Consider the following 24816-nt stretch of genomic DNA (forward strand, 5'->3'; position numbering starts at 1 on the left):
CCCCTCCTCTGGACGCTCCCCTCGGCCGGCCGAGTGTCTGGCGCCCATTTCGGGGCAGAAGGCAATGGGGGCGGGCCAGCCAGAGGGGCTGCCCTCCCTCCAGTGACGTCCCAGGGGGCGGAGGAGAGACTCTGGCTCTGCGCCCTCATCGCCTGTCCGGGTGTTGGGTCTGTGGGTCTTCCGGAGATGCTGCTGCCGCGGTTGCAGTGGTGCACGCGGCGGAAGGTCCACCCGCGGTAGCGCCCGAGTGTCCGGGGGCGCACTAGAGCCGGGCCATGCAACTGAGAGCGGCGCCGCAGGCGGTCCTGCTGGCAGTGCTGCTGGCTGGGCTCCAGGGCACGACGGGGCGCCTGCTAAGTGGTAAGTGAGCTGCTGTGGAATCTGGTTCCCTGGCGGGTTCGGCTGATGCACCCAATGCACCCCCTACACCCAAGTCGCTGCTGTCCTCGGAGCTGCCCTGCCTCTTCTCTGGCCCTCCGCGGAATAGGGGTGGGGGTGGGGGGGGTGGCGCCCCGACCCTACTGGTGGACCCAGCACTTCGGCGCACAGGGAAGCAATCGCCCTGCAGCTGAGACCCACGCGGATTCCCTGAATATCCTGGATCGCTCGAAGTCCGTTCCCGGCCCAGGGTCACGGGAATTCGGGGGACGTAGACTAGGTGGGCAGAGAGCAAAGCTGCCCTAACAGGCGCCCCTTCTTTGAGCGCAGCGGCAGCAAACCCCGGGACCCTCATGCAGGTCGGGCTCCCCCACTCCCTTGTTTTGCGCCCTGGGGACGTCTTCTGGCCCCAGAGATGGCGGGTACAATAGGGATTCTGGATCGGCAGTGCCTGTTACTCCTAGTCTTTTGGGAGGAGACAGAGGGATGGCTGAGTCCAGCACTTGGAATAAAAGCGCTTAGAGATCGGAAAGAAACCTAGTTTGCGGGGGACAAGCCCCGCCTGACTCCAATAAATGACTCTCTGCTATCTTCTTCCTGTCGTGTCTCTGCAGCCTCGGACTTGGACCTCAGAGGAGGTACAGCGCTTTGGCTTCTCGCCTCTTCCATTCATTCTGCATGCTGGGGCGTGGGGGGAGGGGGGGGCTCTTTTCTTTCTCAGGTAGGCCTCGCAGGCGACAGGCTGGCCGAGAGGGAGAGAGGAGAATGAAAACCTGCACCCCGTTTTCGTGCTTGAACAGTTGATTGAAAAAATCTAAAGCTGGTTTCACGATGGGGTGGAGTGCAAGAAGGGTAACTGAATTGGGCTGCTTGGGTACTGCCTTTTTTAGTGAGAGACTGAAGTCCTCCCACCCTCCCCCTTCCTGGAAATAAGAGAAAGACACTTCCTGAAGGCAGGGGAACCACATGTGCTCCTGGGCATCCTTCCAGCTGGGCTCTCTTTTGGCACTCACCAGCTGACTTGGGATGTATGGCCAGGCTGGACCATACCGGAAATGCCTTTGAGGTGTTATGTTTTCCCTTGATAATCCAACAGTGTTTAGTGGGGACTACCAGTAAATTCAACTCAAACTTAGGTGTTGCTGGTGACCAGTTTGGGTGGTCCTGGGGCTCATGCATTTGTCCTCTTGCTGGCTCATTTGGAGCCATCTCTAAGGACTCACAGAGGCTGGGCTGGCCCAGTCTTCTCCCCAGGCAGGAGCCCAGCCACAGACTCTCTGTCCAGTGGTGCCAATTTCTCTAGAACACCTCTTTAGTGAAAATGTCCCATGTCCTAGGCCTCCTATTTCGCTGGTGGGCCAGTCCTATTAAAGTCTATTTAGCAATAGCAGAATGACACAGAAAGGAAGAAGATGCAAAACTCTTAAAACTTGTTATTGAGAATTTCTTTACCAAAGCAATGAAAGGGGAAATAGAAAATAAGAAATCACAGGAGCTTTCTGGATAATCTATATGTGCTCTGTTCATGTTCGCACTGTATTCTAGACAGGATTGAGAATAATGAATGCTGTCTGGCTCCCCGCACAGCTGCAAAACAAGTTAGGAACATGAGAACCTTCCATGGGGGCTGGGAAGAGGTTCCCAAACCAAAATCCTTTATCTCTTGCTTTGTGACAGCAATTCACACCCACATCCCACGATGTGGCTCTCTGCTGCAAGGGATTCCCCTTGTTGAAGTTTGGTTTTCACTTTGTACATCTGGATCTGGAAACATATGCTGTCTGCTCCTATGGGCTGGGAACTGGCATTTGTTTCCATATTCCCAGCACTTATCACAGTGCTAGACACAGACTGTACACTCAATACATGATGATTAAACAAAGGAATAATGAGGCTAAAGTTTCAGGTGCACCAAAGCTTCAGGCACCCAGACACAAACTAGGGTGGTGTGTAATGGTGAACAATTTGTTATTGCTCCTCAGTAGAACCTCATCTATTTGTCTAAGATGATCTTCCGCCTGTCATGTGTCAGTCAGGTGAAACACATTACATGGGCTCCCAGTGCAACCTGAGCCTGGGGTGGAGTAGGGAGTGGGCAATACAGCTCACTGGTTGCCAGCATGACTTTGTAATGAGATCTGGGCTCTGACTTAGGGAGTGCTGCTGATAGCTATGTGACAGCCAAATTACTTAATTTCTCTAAGCCTCAATTTTCTCATCTGTAAAATGGAACATAAACAATATCTATATTAGGGGCTTACTATGAGAGGTCAGTGAGATAAATAATGTATGTAAATGTGAAAAACCTTAGCATAGTTCATGGCACATAGTGGGAGTTCAGTAAACATTAATTGTCTTTAGCGAAGATCAGTAGCAGAAAACCACACAGATCTGAGGCTCATAGCTTCTGCTTATACCACAGACTGTGTGAATTATCATTCCTGTCACTAGGAAGAGGGCTCCAAGGTAGAGAAGCCCATGCCCAATTCCAGAATATCCCTCTTACCTGAAGGAAGCACCAAAAGAGATAATTCATTCAAAGCCACACTAATGGCATGAGAGTACTTTTTGTGCCTCTGGCCTTCCCGGTGTTTCAGTCAAGTCTTACAAGGCTCTCAGGAGCCTGGCACACGGCTTGGGCTAAAATTCTCATAGCCACATAGAACAGTACCCTACACATAGGTATTCACCTACCTCTCTTTTGTTTTCTTATTTAATTTTTTTTTTTAATTGGAGAGAGGGGAAGGGAGGAAGAGAGAGAGAGAAAGAGAAATACCCATGTGAGAGAGAAATATTGATCGGTTGCCTTTCATATATGCTCCAACCAGTAACCAAACCTGCAACCCAGGCATGTGCCCTGACTGGGAATCAAACCCACGACTTTAGTTTACAGAAGGATGCTCCAACCAACCAAGTCCCACCAGCTAGGGTCATCTACTTCTCTTTTAAAGGTTAGTCAAAAAATGTATGCTGTTATAAATCTGTAATGGAACAAACAAAACACGGAGTTGCTACACAATATAGTTTAACTGACTGCGTCTCCATGCTGGAAGGGGTATTAATTCACCCTGAGAACCCTAACTGACATTATAACAGTCCACTGATGAGGAATCAGAATTCCTGCCCCAGGGAGGCTTCATCCACATGCCCTGGTATATGTGGGCAGCACTGAAATGGGTTGGCTTCTTTTTTCTCTAGGGCAGCCTGTCTGCCGGGGAGGAACACAGAGGCCTTGTTATAAAGTCATTTACTTCCATGATGCTTCTCGAAGACTGAACTTTGAGGAAGCCAGAGCAGCTTGCCAGAGGGATGGGGGCCAGCTAGTCAGCATCAAGTCTGAAGATGAACAGAGACTGATAGAAAAGTTCATCGAAAACCTCCTGGCATCTGATGGTGATTTCTGGATTGGGCTCAGGAGGCATGAGGAGAAACAAAGCAACAGCACAGCCTGCCAGGACCTTTACTCTTGGACTGATGGCAGCATATCAACATTCAGGTGAGTGTGTGGAACCCACAGCAGCTAACTCATTTGACCTAACTAAAAAAAAAAAAAAAAAAAATGCAGGCTAGATCCATTGTGCCAGGTTAGTGAGGGACAGGAGAAGGCCGGCCCAGGCAGCACCAGAGTAACACTGACCAGATTGATGTGGTGAAGGTGGTGGAGCAGCCTTGACCTGGGCTCAACTCATACCCAAAGAGCTCTGTTCAGGAGGGTGTAGCCCAGAAGCATTGTTTCTGTGGCATGCAATACTTCGAGTCAATGTTCTGGCTATCCGAATTTTTGGACTAGAATTCCAGTGAGAGATGGAAGGTCTGTGGGGCTAAGACTTAAGATAGGATTCTAGGCCACAGGGTATCAGAATGGTGCACAAGAAATCAGAGCCAAGATCCAATTCTATGGATTGGCCAAGAGAGGGCTTAAGGAAGGCTGCAGTGTGTAGAGCCCTCCTACAGCATCAGGACTCACTCACTTCACACCTGACTCTGGCACCATGGCATTGCCATCGCCTTTACCCACCCCAAGAAATACAGTCACATGGACAAACATCAAAAATATAAAATTAAAAGACAGACACAAGACTGGAAAAGTGTTGTAACAAATTTAACAAAGAGTATCTTTTTATGAATTTATCTAAGTCAATAAAATGCTTAAAGTTTACATAAGTTAATAAAACTGCAAAAGGTAAAAAGGCAAAGGACCTAAGCAGATATTTCAGAAAATACAAAATCTGAATGGTAAACAATCATATGAAAAAAGAGTTTAAACTCATTACCAATCAAAAGAATTTAAATTGAAATATATATTTTTTACCTATTACATTTAAGACAGCATTTTAGCATCTATCAAAGTACCCTTTATGCTGATCAGATCCACATCTTCATCTAAGTTTCAGGAGGACTTCCTTTGGGATTCTTATGGGCATCTCTTCCTAGGAGAAACTTTAAAAAGAAGGTTAACAAGATGATCTGCATTCCCCACCACTGCAGCTGGTCCCACAGCCACAACGGACACTTATTCATCTCTCTCCTACCATCCAGTCCAATTCCCCTCTCCCTCTGCTTAGGGAATGTGAGGCCCTAGTCATCTTGCACTCCTCAGGCTGCACTTTTCCATTTACCATCAAAACTGAGCACATGAGTACCAGCAGGTACCCAAGTAGATAACCTGGGTGCCAGACATATCTCCCTCTGCCCATAATGTGTAACAGCAGACGCCCTTCCTCCTCATGACTAGGGTCAGTCACCCCCTGTAAAGCTAATGGGTCCTCTTCTTGCCTGCTGGTCCCTAGACACAAGGATCCCAGAGTGCTCAAGTGGCAGCCATAGCTCATAGTTCAAAAAGACTCTTGCTATATCTTGTAATGGGTACCCTTTGGGTACCAGGACCTTTAAACTCGTAGATCCCAGCATTGCAGAGACAAGAAGTACAAATTCCCCAAGTGACAGTAATCAGAAATACTCCTGCTTCCACCCCTAGGCTCCCAAACCCATGTATTCTTACTCATGGGGACACAGGGTGACCCTAAGGTCATTGATTCAAAGTGTACACTGCATCTTGGAGGATGATGTCCTGTTCACACGAAGTATTGCGTCTAAGCTCATGCTTCAGCTGCGTTTTCAATAGCTCTTTTATCACTCTGTCAAGCTGGCAGCTTCAGGATAGTGCAACATATGACAGAACCAGCAAATCCTATGGCCAGGTGCCTACTCCTACTCTTCCTTTGCTATAAAGTAGGTCCCTTGGTCTGAGAGATGTTGCTCGAAATCCTGTGTTGGCAGATCAAATACTGTGTAAGCCTTTGGGTAGTGATGCTGACTAAGGCCCTGAGGCAGGAAAAGCAAACCCATATCCAGATTGTGTGCCTATTCCTGTCAAAGTGAATCACTGGAAGGAGTCCAATGTTGACAGCTTACTACCAAGTGCCAGACTGGTCTCTGAGGGTTGATGTTTTTTCAGAGACTTAGTGTTGGTCTCTATTGCTGGAAGGTTGGATGTTTGGCAATCACCAGATCATCCTTGGAGAGTGGGGACCTATACTGTTGAGGCCAGGCATAGCTTCCATCCCTGCCACCGTGCCTACTCTGGTATCTATTGTGCGAGCACTAGGGCAGCTGCTCACAGGCTGGCTGACATCGACTGGCTGAGCCATTTTGTCCTCGTTGTTTAGAGCTTTCTGGTAGGCTTTAACATATGACTTTATGCCTATTCTCATATGGCTATTCACATCACTCTATCCAATAGTTCCTCATTCCCAGTTTTTTTACTTTTTCTTCTTTTAGAAAGATTTTTTTCTCCTTAGCAGTTGGCCAAGCTCTCTGTTCTATCCCTGAGCCCTTTTATATTCTAACTTCCAATAACTACCAAGTCAGCTCTAGACATTGGGAGGATGTCCCTTTAACACTTGATTTTTCAGAGCCACCTCTGAGCGGGACACAATGCAGCTGTTGCCCAGTTGGTGTTGTCCTCCTATACGTGGCTGACCTCTCCACAAACCAGGCTTGGGCTGCTTCTCTCAGCTAGTCATAAGGGATCCCTTATACAGCTGTAGGTGTCAGCAGAAGAAGAGGCTCTGCTACAAGAGTGGTAGATGTCATGGAAGTCTGCTGTACCTATCCTTTGGTCCTACTCACACAATGCCCTTCAGTCCTATATATACCTGTTCTATCTTATAATGGATTAAATCCAGGCGTGGCAACCTGTGACTGTATGTCTGACAGTACCTCATTCATGGTGGGCAAGTAGGAGTGAATGGTCTCCTGGTGTTTCCACATAGTAGCAATGCAGGTGATTCTTCCTCAGCTATCGATGACATGGCCTTGCTACAGAATCCTAGAGGTCTGTATTGTGATTCTCCCACTGGGGCTTGTCACAAATTCTATATGGCATTATTCTTCCCACCACTGATGCCCCTAATAGGGTCCATTTGATCATATTGTCCACGTGGCAAGTCTGTTTGCACCACAGCCTACACCTGCTTCAGTGTCCTCTTCTGCCCTGGACCACACTCCAAGCCATCAGGCCTTTGTGTCAGCTGGTATATGGGCCAGAGCCTTATTCCCAGGTACGAAATATCTTACCTCTAGAATCCAAAGAGGCTGACTAGGTGCCATGCTTCCTTCTTCAAGTTATTGCAAGATGCTTTAAATTACTGCAAGAAATCCTTTAATTTGAAAGCAATGTTTTGGCATTCCCTAGATCAACAGGCACCTACACATTTTCATGAAGTGGCAGGTCCCTGAATCTTCACAGGGTTTATCTCCAACCCTTGGGGCACACAAATCTTACTAAGAAGGCCTCCGATATACTAGCTGCTTCTTGCTCATTGGTTCAATTGGAATGATGCCAGCAATATAGTGGTCCAGTGTGATTTTCTGCAAGATGTCTAGGCAGTCCGGGTCTCTTCACACCATATTAGGACAGAGGGCAGAAAAATTAGTATAGTCTTGAGGGAAGACAATAAATGTATACTATGTTCCATTCCAAATATCTGCAAACTGTTTTTGATTCTTTTTGTGATAAAGATGGAAAAGAATGTGTTCACCAGATCTGCATACTAGGTACCAAGGGCATGTTAATGCGCTCTAGCAAAGATACTACCTATGGCATAGCAGCTGCAATTGAGGCTTCTGTTTGGTTCAGTTTACACCACTCCAGTCAGAGAAGGAAAACTCTGATTCCAAAAAACCTCCGCTGCCTTGCGGCATACCTCTTCAGGGGAAAGGCTAAGGGAGTAAACCCCGACAGAAAATCCGGAGCCGGAGTCCCTAAGGCGGTTTGACGTTGTAGTCAATACCGGCAACTCCTGCGGCGCACCTGAAGCCAAGCTGTATTGACTCAGTCTTTCCCTTGGATCCTTCAGCTGCGAAGAGAGGGGGGGGTCTGCTGCATGGGCAACAGCAGACCCTCCATATCACCCTGCCCAGGCTCTGTAGCTTCAGCTTCACTGGAGAGGACACTCCAGCTTCATCGCAAGATGTCGATTCAACACGGGAGGAGACAGATACCGTGTCACTCCCGAGTCGGACTGCACAGCCATTCTCGGTGGTGCAGATAGACTCTTAAGAAGCTACACCATCGTCTCTCGAGACGGACGGCTGCCGATGACGATGACACCACTCCAGTATTATCCTTCAGGATCTTCTTGTTTTTTGTTTTTGTTTTTGTTTTTGTTTTGTTTTTTCAGGAACCAGACTAATGAATTTAACAGAGATGTGATGGGGAATACACAGTTGCATTCCCTAGGTCTTTAGGAATGGCACTACTTTCTGTCATCTTTCCCTGGATAAGATATTGTTTTTATTTACTATCTTGAAGAAGGGAGGGAAGAGTGCAGATTCAGAGGCTTCCACTTGACCTTCTCCACTAGTATAGCTCTTACCCTATAGACTTTCAATTTATATATTTGGGGACTGGGGAATAACCACAGGATGAGTCCCACTGTGAACTAGCTGATCCTGGACCAGAATTCCACTTGATACCTGGGTTCAATAGGCTACCACTCTAATGGGTAGCTTTGATAACACTTCAGGTCTTTGGATATTGATGTCAATTTGCACCTTGTGCCCAATAGTCTTCATAATAGTTGAGTATTCCTCTTTTCCAAGCATACGGTTACTTGAGTAAGTGGCCATAAATCTGTTTGGGAGAACAGGGGAATTTATTACCACTTGCACATGCCATGGTATTGCAGCATCCTTGGAATCTAGCCTCTTCTTCTGTCAGTGAGTTCCAAGCCTGAAAACTGGCTCAAGTCTGGAAACCAGGTGCCAGGTATAATATTGCATATATTCTATCATCTGTGAAATGAAATAACATACAGCCATAAGGCCAGTGGGAGGAGAATAGGCAACGAAGTATAGGAGGCCCATCAACAGAGTCGGAGAATGTCCTGGAGGTTACTAATGAGGTGTGGCCCCAGACAGGGCCCCCAGCTGTGCAGGCAGAGTGTCCAAGCAATGTTGCAAGGTCAGATGTTGTCTAAGCACATAAAACCCTGTGGGTACAGCAAAGAATCTTCCTTTTGGTTAATGGCAACACAGCACCCAGGCAGAGCCATAATGGATGCTATGAGGAGACCTGTCTCTTAGCTGTTTCCTAAGGAGGGGCTCTGACAACAGTTGGCAGAGCAGCAGGGCCCAGCTAACAATCTGAGCATCAGGGCAAGGTCTGAATACTGAAAACAAACAGCTCAGATGGGTTATCAGGCAGACTAGATCCCAGCCCTGGCATAATACATGGGGTGGGTGCTCACAGCACTTAGACTGTCTATGGAATGCAAAACCTGGCACCCACATATCCAACTGAGCAGCAGCATGCAATTCCAAGTACCACTGTATGATGGAGCTGAGGCTACTAATGCATCCCACCCAGCAGCCAGGGAGACAAAGATGAGAAATCTAGCAGTGGAGGCTGATCGATGGGCCTGATGAACTAGAAACCACTGAAAAAGGCTACATGGGCCTTCTACTCTTTCTTGGCCCTGCACCCTCAACCTGCTGTGATGGCCCTCTACACTTTGGAAAGTCTTCCCAGGGCTAGGAAAGCTCTCATAACCAATTAAAAAGTGGGAGGAGGTGGGAGCAGGACAAGGTCTGGATGAGATAAGTCATGCCTCTTCTCAATGCATCTGATTTCTAAAAAGAAGAAAAACAAACCCAGTTATCAAAAAGCAAGAAAGAAATAAGATCGTCCAGACTGACACTGCTAGCTGCTTTTTCTAATAATTACTTTGCAGACATTATAGGATAATATGTTCCTCCCTTCCTGCCAAGAGTTTGTGGCAAATGTCAGATGATTGATTGAGCTGTTCATATTAGAAAGCATGCAACTGTTCTTACTGGCAGTACGTACTTCAATTCCTCCCTCTCTCTGTATCTTTTTCTGAAGCAGAATCTTAAGTTCATGGTCAGTGGAATTTAATGGGAAAACAAAGGCTTTGAAGTCTTGTGGATCCTTCTCCAGTTGTCTCCACTGTTGACCCCTTTCCTACAGGAACTGGTACGTGGATGAACCTTCCTGTGGCAGTGAGGTCTGCGTGGTCATGTACCATCAGCCATCAGCACCCAACGGCGTCGGGGGCCCTTATATGTTCCAGTGGAATGATGACCGATGCAACATGAAGAACAATTTCATTTGCAAATATTCCAAGGGTAATGAATCCTCTCTCAAGTTATGAGGCTGAGTCTCAATTTCCTGTCTCATTTTATAAGCAGCTGTTAGTTCCAGGCACTTGCTATGTGGTCTCTGAGAAAGCTTGTTGCCAATGCCAGCAATGTTAAAACTGGGAAATCTTGTAAAGGGAAATAGAGTGACCCTTCCTCACTGAGGAGTAATTCTAGCAAAGGAGAGGGGTATCAGATGCTAAGAGAAGGGAATGAAGAAAAGAAAGGGCCTAATTTATGTATAATGAAGCAAGAATTATAAGAACTTCAGGAAACAAAAAAGCCCTCTAAGTAGACAGTTACAAATTCTTATTCTTTCCACATGTGATGTTGGCTGTAGGATCTTGGAATAAAGAAGAAATATGAAAGGAAACTGGCCTTTGTTCCAGTCTTCTATGAGCACTGTGAGATTATTTGTCAGGGCTTTAAGGAAATCAAATAATGACCAGAGGCTGTAGATAATAAGATACACCTATTTCACTGGTATTGGACAAAGAACAGACACATTGATGAGCTCAAACTCCCAGGCCACCCTTTATATAAACCTTTCAAATACAACTGGCATTTGCTTCTAGAGCTGTTAAGGGTATAAAGTATATGAGAATGTAGTCTCATTCTGCTGGAGTTTCCCAAACTCCTCCACTGTAACTGACTTAGATCTAAACTGGACATGATCTTTGTTCTGTCCCTGATGTTTCTCCCCTCTGCAAAGCCGACTGCTTGGGTCCAATTCAGCATTTTTTCCTGAAAGGAGTACCATGACTTGCTATATCTAGTTGGTTACTAAATAATTCTTTTTTAAATTATTTGCATTGACTATGCTTTTGCTACAACTTTTGCTACTAAAAGGTTTCTTTCCTTTCTTCCCACCCCATCAAGGGACTTTTATTCCCCAGAGACCTGGCCCTCCCCAGCATACAGAGTTGTCTTAGGTAGGGTGATTGCAAAGACAGATGCTGTCCTAGCAGGTCATCTTTCAGGGCAATGACAGCAAGAGAGAGATATTAAAGAGAATAATTAAATAAATGAAATATGATAACATTTCAGTGGAGGTTATATGGGAATGCTTCGTACTATTTTTGCAAATGTTCATAAATCTGAAATTACTTCAAAATAATAAATTTTAAAAAATAATTTCCTAAGATGGAGGCTTAGACGGACGCGCTAGGTCTCCCTCTACAACTAGAGAGGAATACAACTACTTCAAAACAAAGGATAACTAGAAATTCCAGAAAATAAAACTACACGGAAGCCCAACATATGAAGTTATAAACCAGCGGCGCCCTTTGGGCAGGTAAGGGGAGCGAAAGGGGGCGGTGCTGTTTGCAGTCGCACCTGGGACAGCGGCGGGGAGAACAACCCCGGCTGCAGTCGAACCCCCGGCAGCTCGCGACCCCAACGCTGGGGAAAGCAGCCACCACATCACCTTGAACAGTGAGGCCCAGGGGGGCGGGAGGACGGATCCCGGTCTCCTAGCGGAATAACTGTGTGAATCCATCTTGGACCCCCGCCCCCAAAGAAAGCGCCACAGGGCTGCGAAATAGGTCGCGGACAGGCACCGGTCGCTGGATTGTGACGACAAAGCACCACGGCACAGCAAGAAAGGCTGCCGAACGGCGCTGGTCGCTGGGTCATTACGAGTACACAGGCACTGCCCCCTACAGCCGGCCCAAGAAAACAAAACGCATCTGTCAAAATGAGGCAGACAACTATAGAAATCCCGGTGGCACAGCTCACCAGGCAACAGATGGAGAACCTGACAGATGAACAGATAAGAAACCTGTCAGATGCTCAGTTCTGGGCCATTGTTATCAGGTGGCTTACAGAATTCACAAAAGATCTGGAAAAAGATGAGAAAGAAGCGAAAAACACTCATAACGAAAGGAACAAAACCACATACGAGACAGATGGTGAGGAATCCAGAGTTCATTTCAACAAACTGGAATATGGAGAAGGAACAAGCAGTCAACCAATGCAGCGAGAGGAAATGGGAAGCAACGATGAGAGGATCAGAAACCTCTGGGACAGCTATAAAAGGCCCAACATAAGAATCATTGGTTTGCCAGAGAATGAGGAAGATGAACTAGAACTTGAAAAATTGAGTGAAAATATAATAAAGGAGAACTTCCCAGACTTGGGGAAGGGAATAGACATGCAGGTCCAGGAAGCAAGGAGAGTTCCCAAGAGACTGGACCCAGGGAGAACCACTCCAAGACACATTATAATCAAAATGTCAAAAATTAAGGATAAAGAGAGAATCTTAAAAGCAGCAAGAGAGAAGAAAAGAATTATGTACAAAGGGGTCCCAATTAGACTATCAGCTGACTTCTCAAGGGAAACACTACAGGCAAGAAGGGACTGGCAAGAAATATTCAAAGTAATGAAAATCCAAAACCTACAACCACGAATACTCTATCCAGCGAAATTGTCATTCAGAATAGAAGGACAGAGAAAGTGTTTCCAGGACAAAATAAAACTGAAAGAGTTCATTAGATCCAAACCACTGTTATATGAGATGTTAAAGGGACTGGTTTAGAAAAAGGAGGATCAAGACAATGAAATCTAAAATGAAAACTGCATCACAAGAAACAACAGAAGCTAGGGAATTGAAACAAAGGCAAACTAAACAGGCAACGAGAGTGGAAATAGAACTATAGGTACGGGGAACATATTGGGGGGAGGTCAACAGGGAGGGGGAATGGGGAGAGGGAGGGAGATGATATAGGAATTAAGGATCATGGTAGGAGGGAATGGAATAGACAGAGGTTGAGAAGAACTGTATGCACAACTAATGGACATGATCTAAAAGGGGGGGACAACTGGAGGGAGGGGGGCCACCGGGTGGAGGGGAGCAGAGGGAAGGGAAATTGGCACAAATGTAATATTATAATCAATAAAACACATTAAAAAAAAAATAATTTCCTCTGGGAAACCTTCCAGGGACCCTCAAAACTAGATTAGGTGTTCCTCTTATGAGAATCATAGCACCTCACAGACACAGTACTTTCACTGCCTTTTTATGTTTGTCCCCTTCACTACATGGTTGGCATGAGGACTGGAAACACGTGTTTGACTAATTAACCCCAGACTTTGATGGATTAGGGGAAGGTCATCCAATATGGATAGTACACCATCCATTATGCCAGAGTGGCAAAGGACTGATTGAATAACATCTAAAACTAGATTTGACCCCATGACCATGTAGAGTAAGTAAGTGGCATACTAGCCAGATCTGAACAGTTGATTACTTCTGGCATATGCTAAAGGCACAGGAAGATTCAGTGAAAATCAGAGACAAGTCATCGGAGGCAGTACATTGTGGATATATTGCACAACTGAAGGAAAAGCTGTGTTAATATACTGATTACTGGAGAGCGGGACCGCCATTCGCCAGCCTCAGGCTTTCGTAGGGGTTTGAGTTGCTGCTACCGCTGCTCCATCGGGAAAGAAGAGCCGACCGAAGCCGAACTCTCTTACTGCCAAGATGTCTATTGGTGTGCCGATTAAAGTCCTGCATGAAGCTGAAGGTCACATTGTGACGTGTGAGACAAACACCGGTGAGGTGTATCGTGGGAAGCTCATTGAGGCGGAAGACAACATGAACTGCCAGATGTCCAACATCACAGTCACGTATAGAGATGGCCGAGTGGCACAGCTGGAGCAGGTGTATATACGTGGGAGCAAGATCCGCTTTCTGATTTTGCCTGACATGCTGAAAAATGCACCGATGTTAAAGAGCATGAAGAATAAAAACCAAGGCTCAGGGGCTGGTCGGGGAAAAGCTGCCATTTTGAAGGCTCAAGTGGCTGCAAGAGGAAGAGGACGTGGAATGGGACGTGGAAACATCTTCCAGAAGCGAAGATAAATGTATCTGTTGAACAGAACTTTTTCCTTATTTTTTTCTTTCAAGTTATCTAGATGGAGTGGAGTATGTGCCTGTGTGCATGTCCTCAGTATTCTTTTTTGTATCATCACCCAAGGATTTTTTTTTTTTTTTCATTGCTTTTAGAGAGAGGGGAAGGGAGGCTGAAAGAGAGGGAGAGAGACATTGATGTGAGACAGAAACATCGATTGGTTGTCCTTTGTGCGTGCCATGATCGAACCTGTGACTCTTCAGTTTGCGAGATGACGTCCAACCGAAGTACACAGGCCAGGGCTCTCGTAGGTTTTCTTTTGACATCTTTCTCTTTAGCTCAAGGGAGATGTCCAACTAAATAAATATGGTTGGTGTTTTTTTCTTTTTGAAAAAATACAGATTGTGTGTTCATTTTGGAAAAAAAAATATATATATACTGATTACTGCAGATTTACACAGTGGAAGGACAGGAAAATGAATAGATCATGTCATGTTATTGAAGATACCTAGTATTGTAATATAACATCACAAAATCAATATTTATTAATATTATTCTGTATTTCCATATTTTATGGCCAAACTGCAGAGTGTAAGAGCCTTAGAGGGATGGGACCATTTTTCATTTGCCTTTATCTCCATTACCTAGCACAGAGTTTGTCTTTTTGTGATTTTACTTTTCATTTGAATTCATTTTATTTTATTTTATTTTTTATTTATTGATCTGAGAGAGACAGAGACAGAGAAACATCGAAATGTTGTTCTACTCATTTATGCATTCATTGGTTGATTTTTTTTTTCAGATTTAATGTGTTTTATTGATTAAAATATTACATTTGTGCCAATTTCCCTTCCCTCTGCTCCCCTCCACCCGGTGGCCCCCCTCCCTCCAGTTGTCCCCCCCTTTTAGATTATGTCCATTAGTTGTGCATACAGTTCCTCCCAACCTCTCTCCGTCTATTCCATTCCCTCCTACCATGATCCCCAATTCCTATATCATCTCCCTCCCTCTCCCCACTCCCCCTCCCTGTTGACCTCCCCCCAATATGCTTCCCTTACCCACAGTTCCTTTTCCACTCTCGTTGCCTGTTTCGTTTGCCTTTGTTTCATCTCCCTAGCTTCTGTTTTTTAAACCAGTCCCTTTAACATCTCATATAACAGTGGTTTGGATCTAATGAACTCTTTCAGTTTTATTTTGTCCTGGAAACACTTTCTCTGTCCTTCTATTCTGAATGACAATTTCACTGGATAGAGTATTCGTGGTTGTAGGTTTTGGATTTTCATTACTTTGAATATTTCTTGCCAGTCCCTTCTTGCCTGTAGGGTTTCCCTTGAGAAGTCAGCTGATAGTCTAATTGGGACCCCTTTGTACATAATTCTTTTCTTCTCTCTTGCTGCTTTTAAGATTCTCTCTTTATCTTTAATTTTTGACATTTTGATTATAATGTGTCTTGGAGTGGTTCTCCCTGGGTCCAGTCTCTTGGGAACTCTCCTTGCTTCCTGGACCTGCATGTCTATTCCCTTCCCCAAGTCTGGGAAGTTCTCCTTTATTATATTTTCACTCAATTTTTCAAGTTCTAGTTCATCTTCCTCATTCTCTGGCAAACCAATGATTCTTATGTTGGGCCTTTTATAGCTGTCCTAGAGGTTTCTGATCCTCTCATCGTTGCTTCCCATTTCCTCTCGCTGCATTGGTTGACTGCTTGTTCCTTCTCCATATTCCAGTTTGTTGAAATGAACTCTGGATTCCTCACCATCTGTCTCGTATGTGGTTTTGTTCCTTTCGTTATGAAAGTTTTTCGCTTCTTTCATATCTTTTTCCTGCTCTTTTGTGAATTCTGTAAGCCACCTGATAACAATGGCCCAGAACTGAGCCTCTGACAGGTTTCTTATCTGTTCATCTGTCAGGTTCTCTATCTGCTGTCTGGTGAGTTGTGCCACCGGGATTTCTATAGTTGTCTGCCACATTTTGACAGATGCGTTTTGTTTTCCTGGGCCGGCTGTCCGGGGCGGTGCCTGTGCACCCGTCACAAATTAGCGACCGGTGTCTGTCTGCGACCTATTTCGCAGCCCTGTGGTGCTTTCTGTGGGGGCGGGGGTCCAAGATGGATTCACACAGTTATTCAGCTAGGAGACCGGGATCCGTCCTCCTGCCCCCCTGGGCCTCACTGTTCAAGGCGATGCGGAGGCCGCTCTCCCCAGCGCCGGAGTCGTGCACGCCAGGGGCTTGATTGGAGTCCCGCACGCCAGGGGCTTGATTGCCTCCGGGATTTTTCGCCGCCCCGCCCGCCGCTCCGCAAACAGCTTTGCCTTCTTTAACTCTTACCTGCCCAAATGGCACCGCTGGTTTATAACTTCATGTGTTGGGCTTCTGTGTAGTTTTATTTTCTGGAATTTCTAGTTATCCTTTGTTTTGAAGTAGTTGTATTCCTCTATAGTTGTAGAGGGAGACCTAGCGTGTCCTTCTAAGCCTCCATCTTGGCCGGAAGTCCAATCCATTGGTTGATTTTTGTATGTGCCCTGACGGATCATCAAACCTGCAACCTTAGTGTGTCAGAAACCTGCTCTAACTGATTAGCTATCCAGCCAGGGCCCGTTTGATTCAAATCCCAGTTCAGCTACCACCTAACAGCTGAGAGATTTGGAGGAGTTATGTTATCACCCTGTACATCAGTTTCCTTCAGTTTCCTCATGTACAAAATCAGAATAATAATAGCACCTACCTCAAAAGGCTGTTAACAGGATAAATTGTGTTTGTTTTTAGAAAACACTCAGAACATGATGATGTTTCTATCATATAACATGCACTATGTACCTTTATTAAAATAAATTAATGGAGTGTATCACCTCTACAAACTTATGAACTTATGAGAAGATGATTAAAAGTTTTTTTCTCTGAATAGCTTTGACATCCTGGCCTTAGGACTGTGAATTCTAAAATCTTGCCAGTGGGGACCCAATCTCTATGAATCCCAGGGCATCTGATTAGCATAAGAGAGTGACTGCCAATACAAGAGGCTGACACACTCCTAGCCAAAAGTGAAAACATTTGTTACAGGTTATCTGTGCAACCTGACTTTCCCAAGGCTCTCTGAAATACTTAAAATAACTCAGGGTTCTAGATCACCAGTCTCTACCGAGGGGCTTACCAGTGGTCTACCAGCCCAGCTACTTCTACTGCTTATAGATCAGTGTTTGTTGCTCTTTCTAAAACATTTCAATAGGAATTGTTAAAATGTCTTGGATTGCTTTAAAATAATTTGGGCCTGAGTGTAGTAGGGGAGGAGTAGGGATTATTGTTGAAACTAGATTAACCATATGTTGATAAGAGTTGCAGTGAGTGATGGTACATGAAGGTTCATTATACCAGTCTTTCTATTTTTGTGTATATTTGGAAATTCTCATATTTAAAAATTTCAAAATACTCTTTAAAAAAGAAAATGGTGCCCAAGCAAAGATGGGGGAAGGCTAGTCTTTGTGCACAAGTGATCCTTTTGACTTACTAACTCCATTCTTGGCACCTAGTAACATTAAGATAGTTTATTGGATGACTGAATAAGCAAATAAATGGAATCCATGATCTGGCTAATTTCACTCAGATGACATGGAAATTTAGTTATTATTTTTATTTTGTTTCTTTTTGCTATAGAGGAACCAACAGCTCCTTCTATGGGGCCAAGAGGTAAGCCTGTCTTTTGAGATTTGGGTTAATTTGGGCTATTTCACAGCCCTTCTTCATAGGTTTAGAGTCATGTGATCTTTAGACCAGATTATTCAACAGAAAGATTACTGGTGTTAACCCAGAACATTTAAACAGGTATATACCACATAGAGCCATAATAAATAATTCATTAATCTCACTTCCTAGCATTGTCTATTTCTCTCAAAACTGAAAAGGAACAGCTGCAAATTCGGTTTGAGATGTTACTTGTCATTATTGACAATGTGTAAGCAATAACTCAATCTGATTAAACAAGTGAGCCCAACTGATCATTGATGGTCCTAGAAGTGACTCATCAACTCCTCACCTAAGTACCGCGGCACTGAATGTGCCTTGATGCGAGCCACCTCCCGGTTGTTTCAGTATATGATTCAGTACGTGAATCTCACCAGCAAGATAAAGACAAGTAAATCTCTACACCAGCAAATTCTACCCTTTGTTTTTCTATGTTTATAAATGGCACTGGTCAAATTGCTATTGCCTTTTGACACCCCACCTTGAACCTGGTAGGACCTCAGAGGATATCTGGATTATGATGCCTTTCTTCATATTCTGAAGTCCATGTGTCTGTCTCCAGGTGAAAGAACAGATCCAGCCACACCCTTATTTCCAGTAGACACAGAGAAAGAAGATGCCAAAGAAACCTTTAAAGAAAACGAAGGTATATACAGAACTCTACTGGAAAAAATAGATAATGGGACTCTCTTGACCACAAATTATCCACAGTTAACATTTTATACTTTCTTCTTTCCACTGCTACTTAACAATGGAACTAGACAGGGCATTTGTGACTTTCCAAAACGGCATTAAAAATTAGATTTTATCAGTGAAATATGCAAATCTTAAGCTATTTTAAGACAATTGGGGAGATTAGACTACATGGGCTGAAAAATCTGCATGAAGATAGAGCCTTAGGGCAGAGACTGAGAAAATGGATGTAGAGAAATAAGAGCATAAAGACCCAGACCATCATGCATTAACATCCATTATTAATATTCATTTGTGAAACAAATAGAAGAAATGGGCAAAAACATTTTAGAAGTTAAATCATAAAAGATGAAAGGATATGGGGTGATAAATTGGAGTATTAATGGACTTTCAACCTTGACTCTCACCTTGAGTTTTAAGAGGGAAATTGGTTTTTTGTCACTGGACAACTTTTAAAAACCACATAATAGCTCTGTGCTTCAATTTAATCATTTACATAATGTAAGTGGTAATAGTTTTCTCACCTAAGAAATTCCAAAGATTTAGAGCCCCTCCCAGGAATCCCAATAATCAAATTTGTTATTCTATGAGAGATAATGTGCATATGTGAAAATATTTTGATGAAAGTACACAGTGCTATGCAGAGATGGGTGGAACTTTTATTGCTCTTTGTTATTACGGTAATACTTAAAGTGGGTTTTATTTTGGACTTGCGTGTGTGTGTGTGTGTGTGTGTGTGTGTGTGTGTGTATGTGTGTGTTTGGTTGTCAGGTTTGCAGTCTTATAGTAAAACAAAGCAACAGTCTCTGGATGGATAGGAGGAAAGGGGTCAGTCCCCAATCATCGATTCCTCCCCAAGCCCCTTGAGAGAAAATTCCCTGACAGAAGATCCCTCCACAATCACTGCTCATGGGGGCCCAAGTGAATCCAGTCAGTCTTAGTCTGAAACACTGGGAAGGTTCTGCAGTCTGATTCATGTGCTCCATAGCACTTGCTCTTTCCTGGTGATAACTCAGACTGCTGGCTTGCTTCTTTTTCCATCCCTCTCCCTCTCCGCACCTTGGGAACTACTATTTCCCATTTCCGTCTTTAGAGTCAAAGACATCAATGCTGCCCAAGCAGTCTCTTCTTCATTAAGGGAGAGAAGGAACAAGAAGAGAGAATATCTTTCATCTGAAAAAAGAATTAGTTAAAACTTCCCTTCTGATATTTTTACATGAGGCCCCAAAATTTAAACTTCTTTCCTCTGTTACCTAGAATAATAGGACAGGTAGAAAATGCTCATTTTTTTGAAACTAGATGCTCTTTGGCATACTCTGTGTTGATTACATTGATTTTGCTTCTTAAGCCTGTTTTGAAACACATAAAAACATCACTAAAGCTGATAATGTGCATTGTTCTTTTCAGAAGCAGCCTGGAATCTTGCCTACATCCTAATCCCCTGCATTCCCCTTCTCCTCCTTCTTGGGATCACCACAGTTGTATGTTGGGTTTGGATCTGCAGGAGGAGGCAAGTAAAACCTTCATCGTCTAAACCTTTGTGGTGTCTTATGAACTCTGAGATTTGGACATTGCCCTGTTTACTTAATTAAAAGCCATGGCAGCTCCAAGAGAGTAAATTCTTGGCCATGCTCAATGCAGTGACAAGTACTAAGCATTTGTGCTTAGTTGTGATTGAGAGTGATCTTGCATTCTTTAATTTTTTTTAATGACTTGAGGGGTGAAACTGTGTTAGTCTATATCCACGCATCAGTCAGCAAAGTGCTCCTATAAATGCATGCTCTCACTCCAAAGTTTTTTGTTGGGTTAGTGAAGGAATGAATAGTGAGCCACATGAAAAACATCTCTTTCAAAGCATTCTGGCAAACATCTGAAACTAAATCACTTTATTCAAAATGAAATAGCCATATACTTTTGACTTTTCTTTCAATTAAATACACAATTGTAGATTGCTACAAAATAACCATACTAATAGGGCAACACTATTTACAGATGATGTGCCACCCTTTTTGAGATGCTCAAAGCTCCTCTCAGCTCCCTTTTTATTCTACATTATCATGGTGCACTCAAGAAGGCTGGTATGCCCACTTTATAATAGGAAAACAAGATTTGACACCCTTTGATGACCAATTAAAGATGAATTAGTAGGATTCCAGTGTAGAACCTACTTCATTTAATGACAACTTCCTTATAGAATTATAAGAATTAAAGCAGTTAATACATACAGAATGGGCATATAGTAAGCATTCAAGAATATTAGCTCTTACTATGATCATTTTATTAGTTGATTCCTTTTAATCTGAAAATAGAATTCAGTTCAAAAATTTTTACCACTGCTTACTCTGCAGTTGACTCCTGATTTCCCTTCCTTACTCTATCGATTTTCAACACAGGAGGAGACAGATACCGTGTCACTCCCAAGTCAGACTGCACAGCCATTCTCGGCAGTGCAGATAGACTCTTAAGAAGCTACACCATCGTCTCTCGAGACAGATGGCTGCCGACGACGACTCTATCTATTTAGCACCTCACCAGATTTGGGGATTGTGACTCTGCAGCTGTAGTCTTTTTCAGAGGTTTTTTACCTTTTTCTGTGCCACATACCCCTGTAGCTGTCTGGTGAAGACTATGGACTTCTTCCCAGAACAATATTTTTAAATGCATAAAATAAAATACATTGAATTGCAAGGGAAGCAATTATACTAATATGTAGTTTAGCAAAATATTTCCAAAAAATGAATGATACAGTAATACATGTACTTCTTTATGAATGCTTCTTTATTTAGTGGTGGGTGTAATTATAATTATAAAGTAAAGATGAGAGTAAAATGTTTATCTACTATAACTGTGATATGATATAAAAATATCTGATTACTGTTGTTGATCAAATTCAAGATATACTAATTCTATTCTGATTTATTGCCTACAGCTAGAATTAAAGGCCATGCTAAATTTCACTTAGAGAAGAGCTTTTTTTTTTTTAATGTATTATTTTTTCCCATTCAGTTCTATTCATGGATTCTCTGGGGGGGCTCTGGGGACCCCAGGATAAGTGCCTCTGTCCTATAGACAATCGCTTTGAACATAACATTTCCTGTTTTGTGATCCCACCCCACTCTGAAGCCCCGACATGGTAAGTCTAGCCAGGTGAGAAGTGCAGCTAGTGATTGCCCAGGATGAGCTCCTCCCTCCCGCCAGGAGGCCCAGGGACACTCTTAATCCCCGGGTCTAAAATGCTCAGTGCTGGTTTCTTTCCTAGGAAACAGGAGCAGCCGGGCCCCGGCACAAAGGATCAGCACACCATTTGGCCCTCTCCTCACCAAGGGAACAGCCCGGACTTAGAGGTTTACAACATCATACGAAAACAAAGTGAAGCTGATTTAGCCGAGACCCGGCCAGACCTGAAGAACATTTCATTCCGAGTGTGTTCGGGAAAAGCCACTCCCGATGACATGTCTTGTGACTATGACAACATGGCTGTGAACCCATCGGAAAGCGGATTCATCACTCTAGCGAGCTCAGAGAGTGGCTTTGTGACCAATGGCATTTACCAGCTCTCTCCTGAACGAATGGGGAGAAGCAAGGAGTGTGGATGGGTGGAAAATGAAATATATGGTTATTAGGACACCTGAAACACACTTAAGCTTACAAGAACAGGGAAGAAAAGAGAAGCAAAAGTCTTCTATTTCCTATAAGGAAAACACTCAGAAGGCCTATGAAAATGCCTTTACCAAGTCCTCGGGGGTGAGCATGTGGTCCCCAGTAGCCCCTATTGAATCCCCAAGCTGTGGCTATATCCCTTCATCTCGGCCTCTTACCCAGCTTTATCTATGAGAAAGCACCTTGCCCAGGGTCTAGACATAGTAGAAAATAAACGTCAGTTGATTGGTTATAGCTGACGTGCAAGGGACAGAACTTTCATTGGCAGGAATGAGGTTGTGACTATGGGACTTCAGACACCAATCCCAGGTTCCATTTTTCTTTCCAGCCCATGTAATCACAAAGAGGCAGAAACTACAGACGATTTCAAAGCTTATATGTGCTAGCATCGGGCTGGCCTGCACCTCAGCAGTGCTTGTATCTTTTTTTCAAAGAATCAAATCAAATCAAAAGCAGGAAGCAGAATATTAGTCAGTCTGTGTCTACAGCCCTTCCTCTGCATGTGGCCTCGTGGGACCTTTTTTTCTTTCTCCTGACATCCCAAGTTGGAAATACTTCTAGGCTAATGTGTGTTCCCAACCCTGACACTGCACGTTGTTCTGTTGGTGTGTTTGTTTTAGTGCAGCATCAACACAATGTTACTACTAATAATAACGACAATGATTCTTCTCTTTTGTTTTAGGAACCTGTTTCCGATATTTTTGGACTCAAATCCAGAGAGAGGTTTCATGGCCTCACATCAGTCCTGTACCATTTGAAGGTCTGAAGGCCAGTATTTAAATCACCAACAACCTCCCTCTATCAATTTAACAATTCTATTCTTTTAACCATTCTTCATATGTATTGTTTTTAAAGAATTTATAACTTTATGTCATATGTGGAGCCCCAAACAAGATAAAGTGAACTAGTCTGGGTCAGAGCTGCATCAAATGCAGTGGATTGTAATCACTGCCCAATGACCTGTCCTGCTGGGTGGGACAGGGAACTGGGTGGATACAAAAACATAATTTATGCCTGCTTCAGGGAAGTGCATTTTGTGATGTTACTTCATTTCAAGCAAAAACAGTGACCACATGGTCTGAAGAAGTAATTCATTGCTCTAAAATATCGAAGTTACACATCTTGGCTCTGTGATCTATCCCTTTATTCTCCCCTGTGACCGTCGACTCTGGCCACTAATGGCTGTAAACCCAAGAAGGGTAGAGATCCTATCTGCCCTGTCAGCATTGTACCTCCTACACCCAGGACAGCACCTTGCACAGAATAGACAATCAATACTTGTTGAATGGATGAACAATTCATCTTTCAGTCTGATCTAAATAGCCTAAATATTTCAAAAGTTTGTAGGACCTGTTTTTCACACTCCACCTGGTGAGAGAGGTACTTGAGTTATTCTAGTTTGAAAAGCACTACCACTGTGGAGGAAGAAGGAAGAGTAGTGACAAGTAAACAAGGCTGATGAATTGTTAACAGCTTGCTTTAATTATGTCACTAAAACTTGAAATGAGGACCTGCTCTTAAGGTTATAATCTGAGTGACCCCTTCAGCATCTTCTCATTGTTGTTTGTGTGCTGAGATCCACAGATTTCTTCCTTCTGGGTTTGCACACAGCCAGTCTTACCCTGCATTTAAATTATTCAGTTTCTTTTCCTCCTCAGATTAGCCTGAATTCATCCAACTCCATTACTATCTCTAGTAATTGCACTTCACTATTTTAACAAACTTTTATCAAACGTTTCTGTTCAAATTGAACATTGAGTTTATCTAGTTATCATTTAAAATTTTAATAAACCCATCTCATCATTTAAAAACAATAGTTCCCAGGCTTTTTTTCCCCACTATGACACACACAAGAGATGAAATGTGTATATCAAATAATTCTTTGGGTCTATCAACTTAAAAAGAATGTATTGAATACCTACTCTGTGCCATACACTGTCTTAGATGTAACACACAGGCCAAGGCTTGGATAAGTTGGGTTGTACAATAAGTTACACACTTTTCTGAACATGCTAGCGAGAAACCTCATTTTTTTCTCATGTCATTCATTTATTCATTTATTCACAAGTTTAATTACACCTACTTTGTGTCAGGAAACATGCTAAGTGCTAGGCATGTGATGGTAAATAAGACAGACACAGGCTCACCCCATGTAGTTTATATTCTATTGAGGGAAGGATACATCAGAACATAAGTGAGTGAAAGAGAATTTGCTATAATTTGTTTTTAATTGTGCGAAACTCTTTCTATTCGCCTTCTCCTTCCATTTATTTCCTGTCTGTTTCTGAACACTTTAGTCCTAAAGCTATTATGTAGGTTAGAGGGAGGGAGGTATCCATGTCCAGGGAGGTGGGGGGACTTGGTAGCTTATGATGGGGTGCCAGGTCCATACAAGGTGAGAAAGGTGTCCATGCAGAGGGCAGACCTAGCTCAGGTGTGGCCTGAGGTGGTGAGGAAGCCATCCACACAGAGCATGGGGCAGCAGCCACAGCGGGAGGTTGTTTGCACAGAGGGGGATGGGTGAAATAAGTAAGCATACTAAGGGTAAAAAGGGCCAGGTGGCTTCCTGTCACAGATAACAGTTGCAGATACAAAACAGGAGAAAACTGGAGTGGAATTCATGGTATTAGATTAAAATTAGAAATATTGGTGTGACCTCATGGTTTTCAATATAGAGTATATACCAAGGTCTGTCCAGAAAAAGTCCATTGTTAATATATCAAGAATGGTTTGTGTGACACTGATGTAACCTGGCAGCCAAGAAGAGTGGACTAGAATGCCCATGCATGAACAATGACAACTTCACTGTATTAGTCAGTAGGGGTGGTAAATG

General features: G+C 43.7%; 2 protein-coding genes across 3 annotated transcripts; both read left to right on the plus strand.

Moving 5' to 3' along the window:
• Positions 1-155: 155 nt before the first annotated feature.
• Positions 156-23105, plus strand: LAYN (layilin). 2 transcript variants are annotated; one of them, XM_090265909.1, is made up of 7 exons: positions 156-360; positions 3577-3874; positions 9872-10029; positions 17544-17576; positions 18193-18276; positions 19731-19833; positions 21583-23105. In XM_090265909.1, the coding sequence occupies exons 1-7, from the start codon at positions 276-278 to the stop codon at positions 21944-21946; spliced, it is 1125 nt and encodes a 374-aa protein (XP_090122035.1). In that variant the 5' UTR covers positions 156-275; the 3' UTR covers positions 21947-23105. The 2 variants fall into 2 exon arrangements, with proteins under 2 accessions (XP_090122035.1, XP_090122034.1); XM_090265908.1 differs by lacking the exon at positions 17544-17576.
• On the plus strand, positions 13417-14293 carry LOC150018906 (small nuclear ribonucleoprotein Sm D3). Its single transcript, XM_090265907.1, has one exon. The coding sequence runs from the start codon at positions 13526-13528 to the stop codon at positions 13904-13906; it is 381 nt and encodes a 126-aa protein (XP_090122033.1). The 5' UTR covers positions 13417-13525; the 3' UTR covers positions 13907-14293.
• Positions 23106-24816: the final 1711 nt, after the last annotated feature.

Source organism: Furipterus horrens, unplaced genomic scaffold, assembly GCF_987537825.1.
Source record: "Furipterus horrens unplaced genomic scaffold, mFurHor1.1.pri manual_scaffold_2, whole genome shotgun sequence".
In the NCBI taxonomy this organism is placed as follows: Eukaryota; Metazoa; Chordata; class Mammalia; order Chiroptera; family Furipteridae; genus Furipterus; species Furipterus horrens.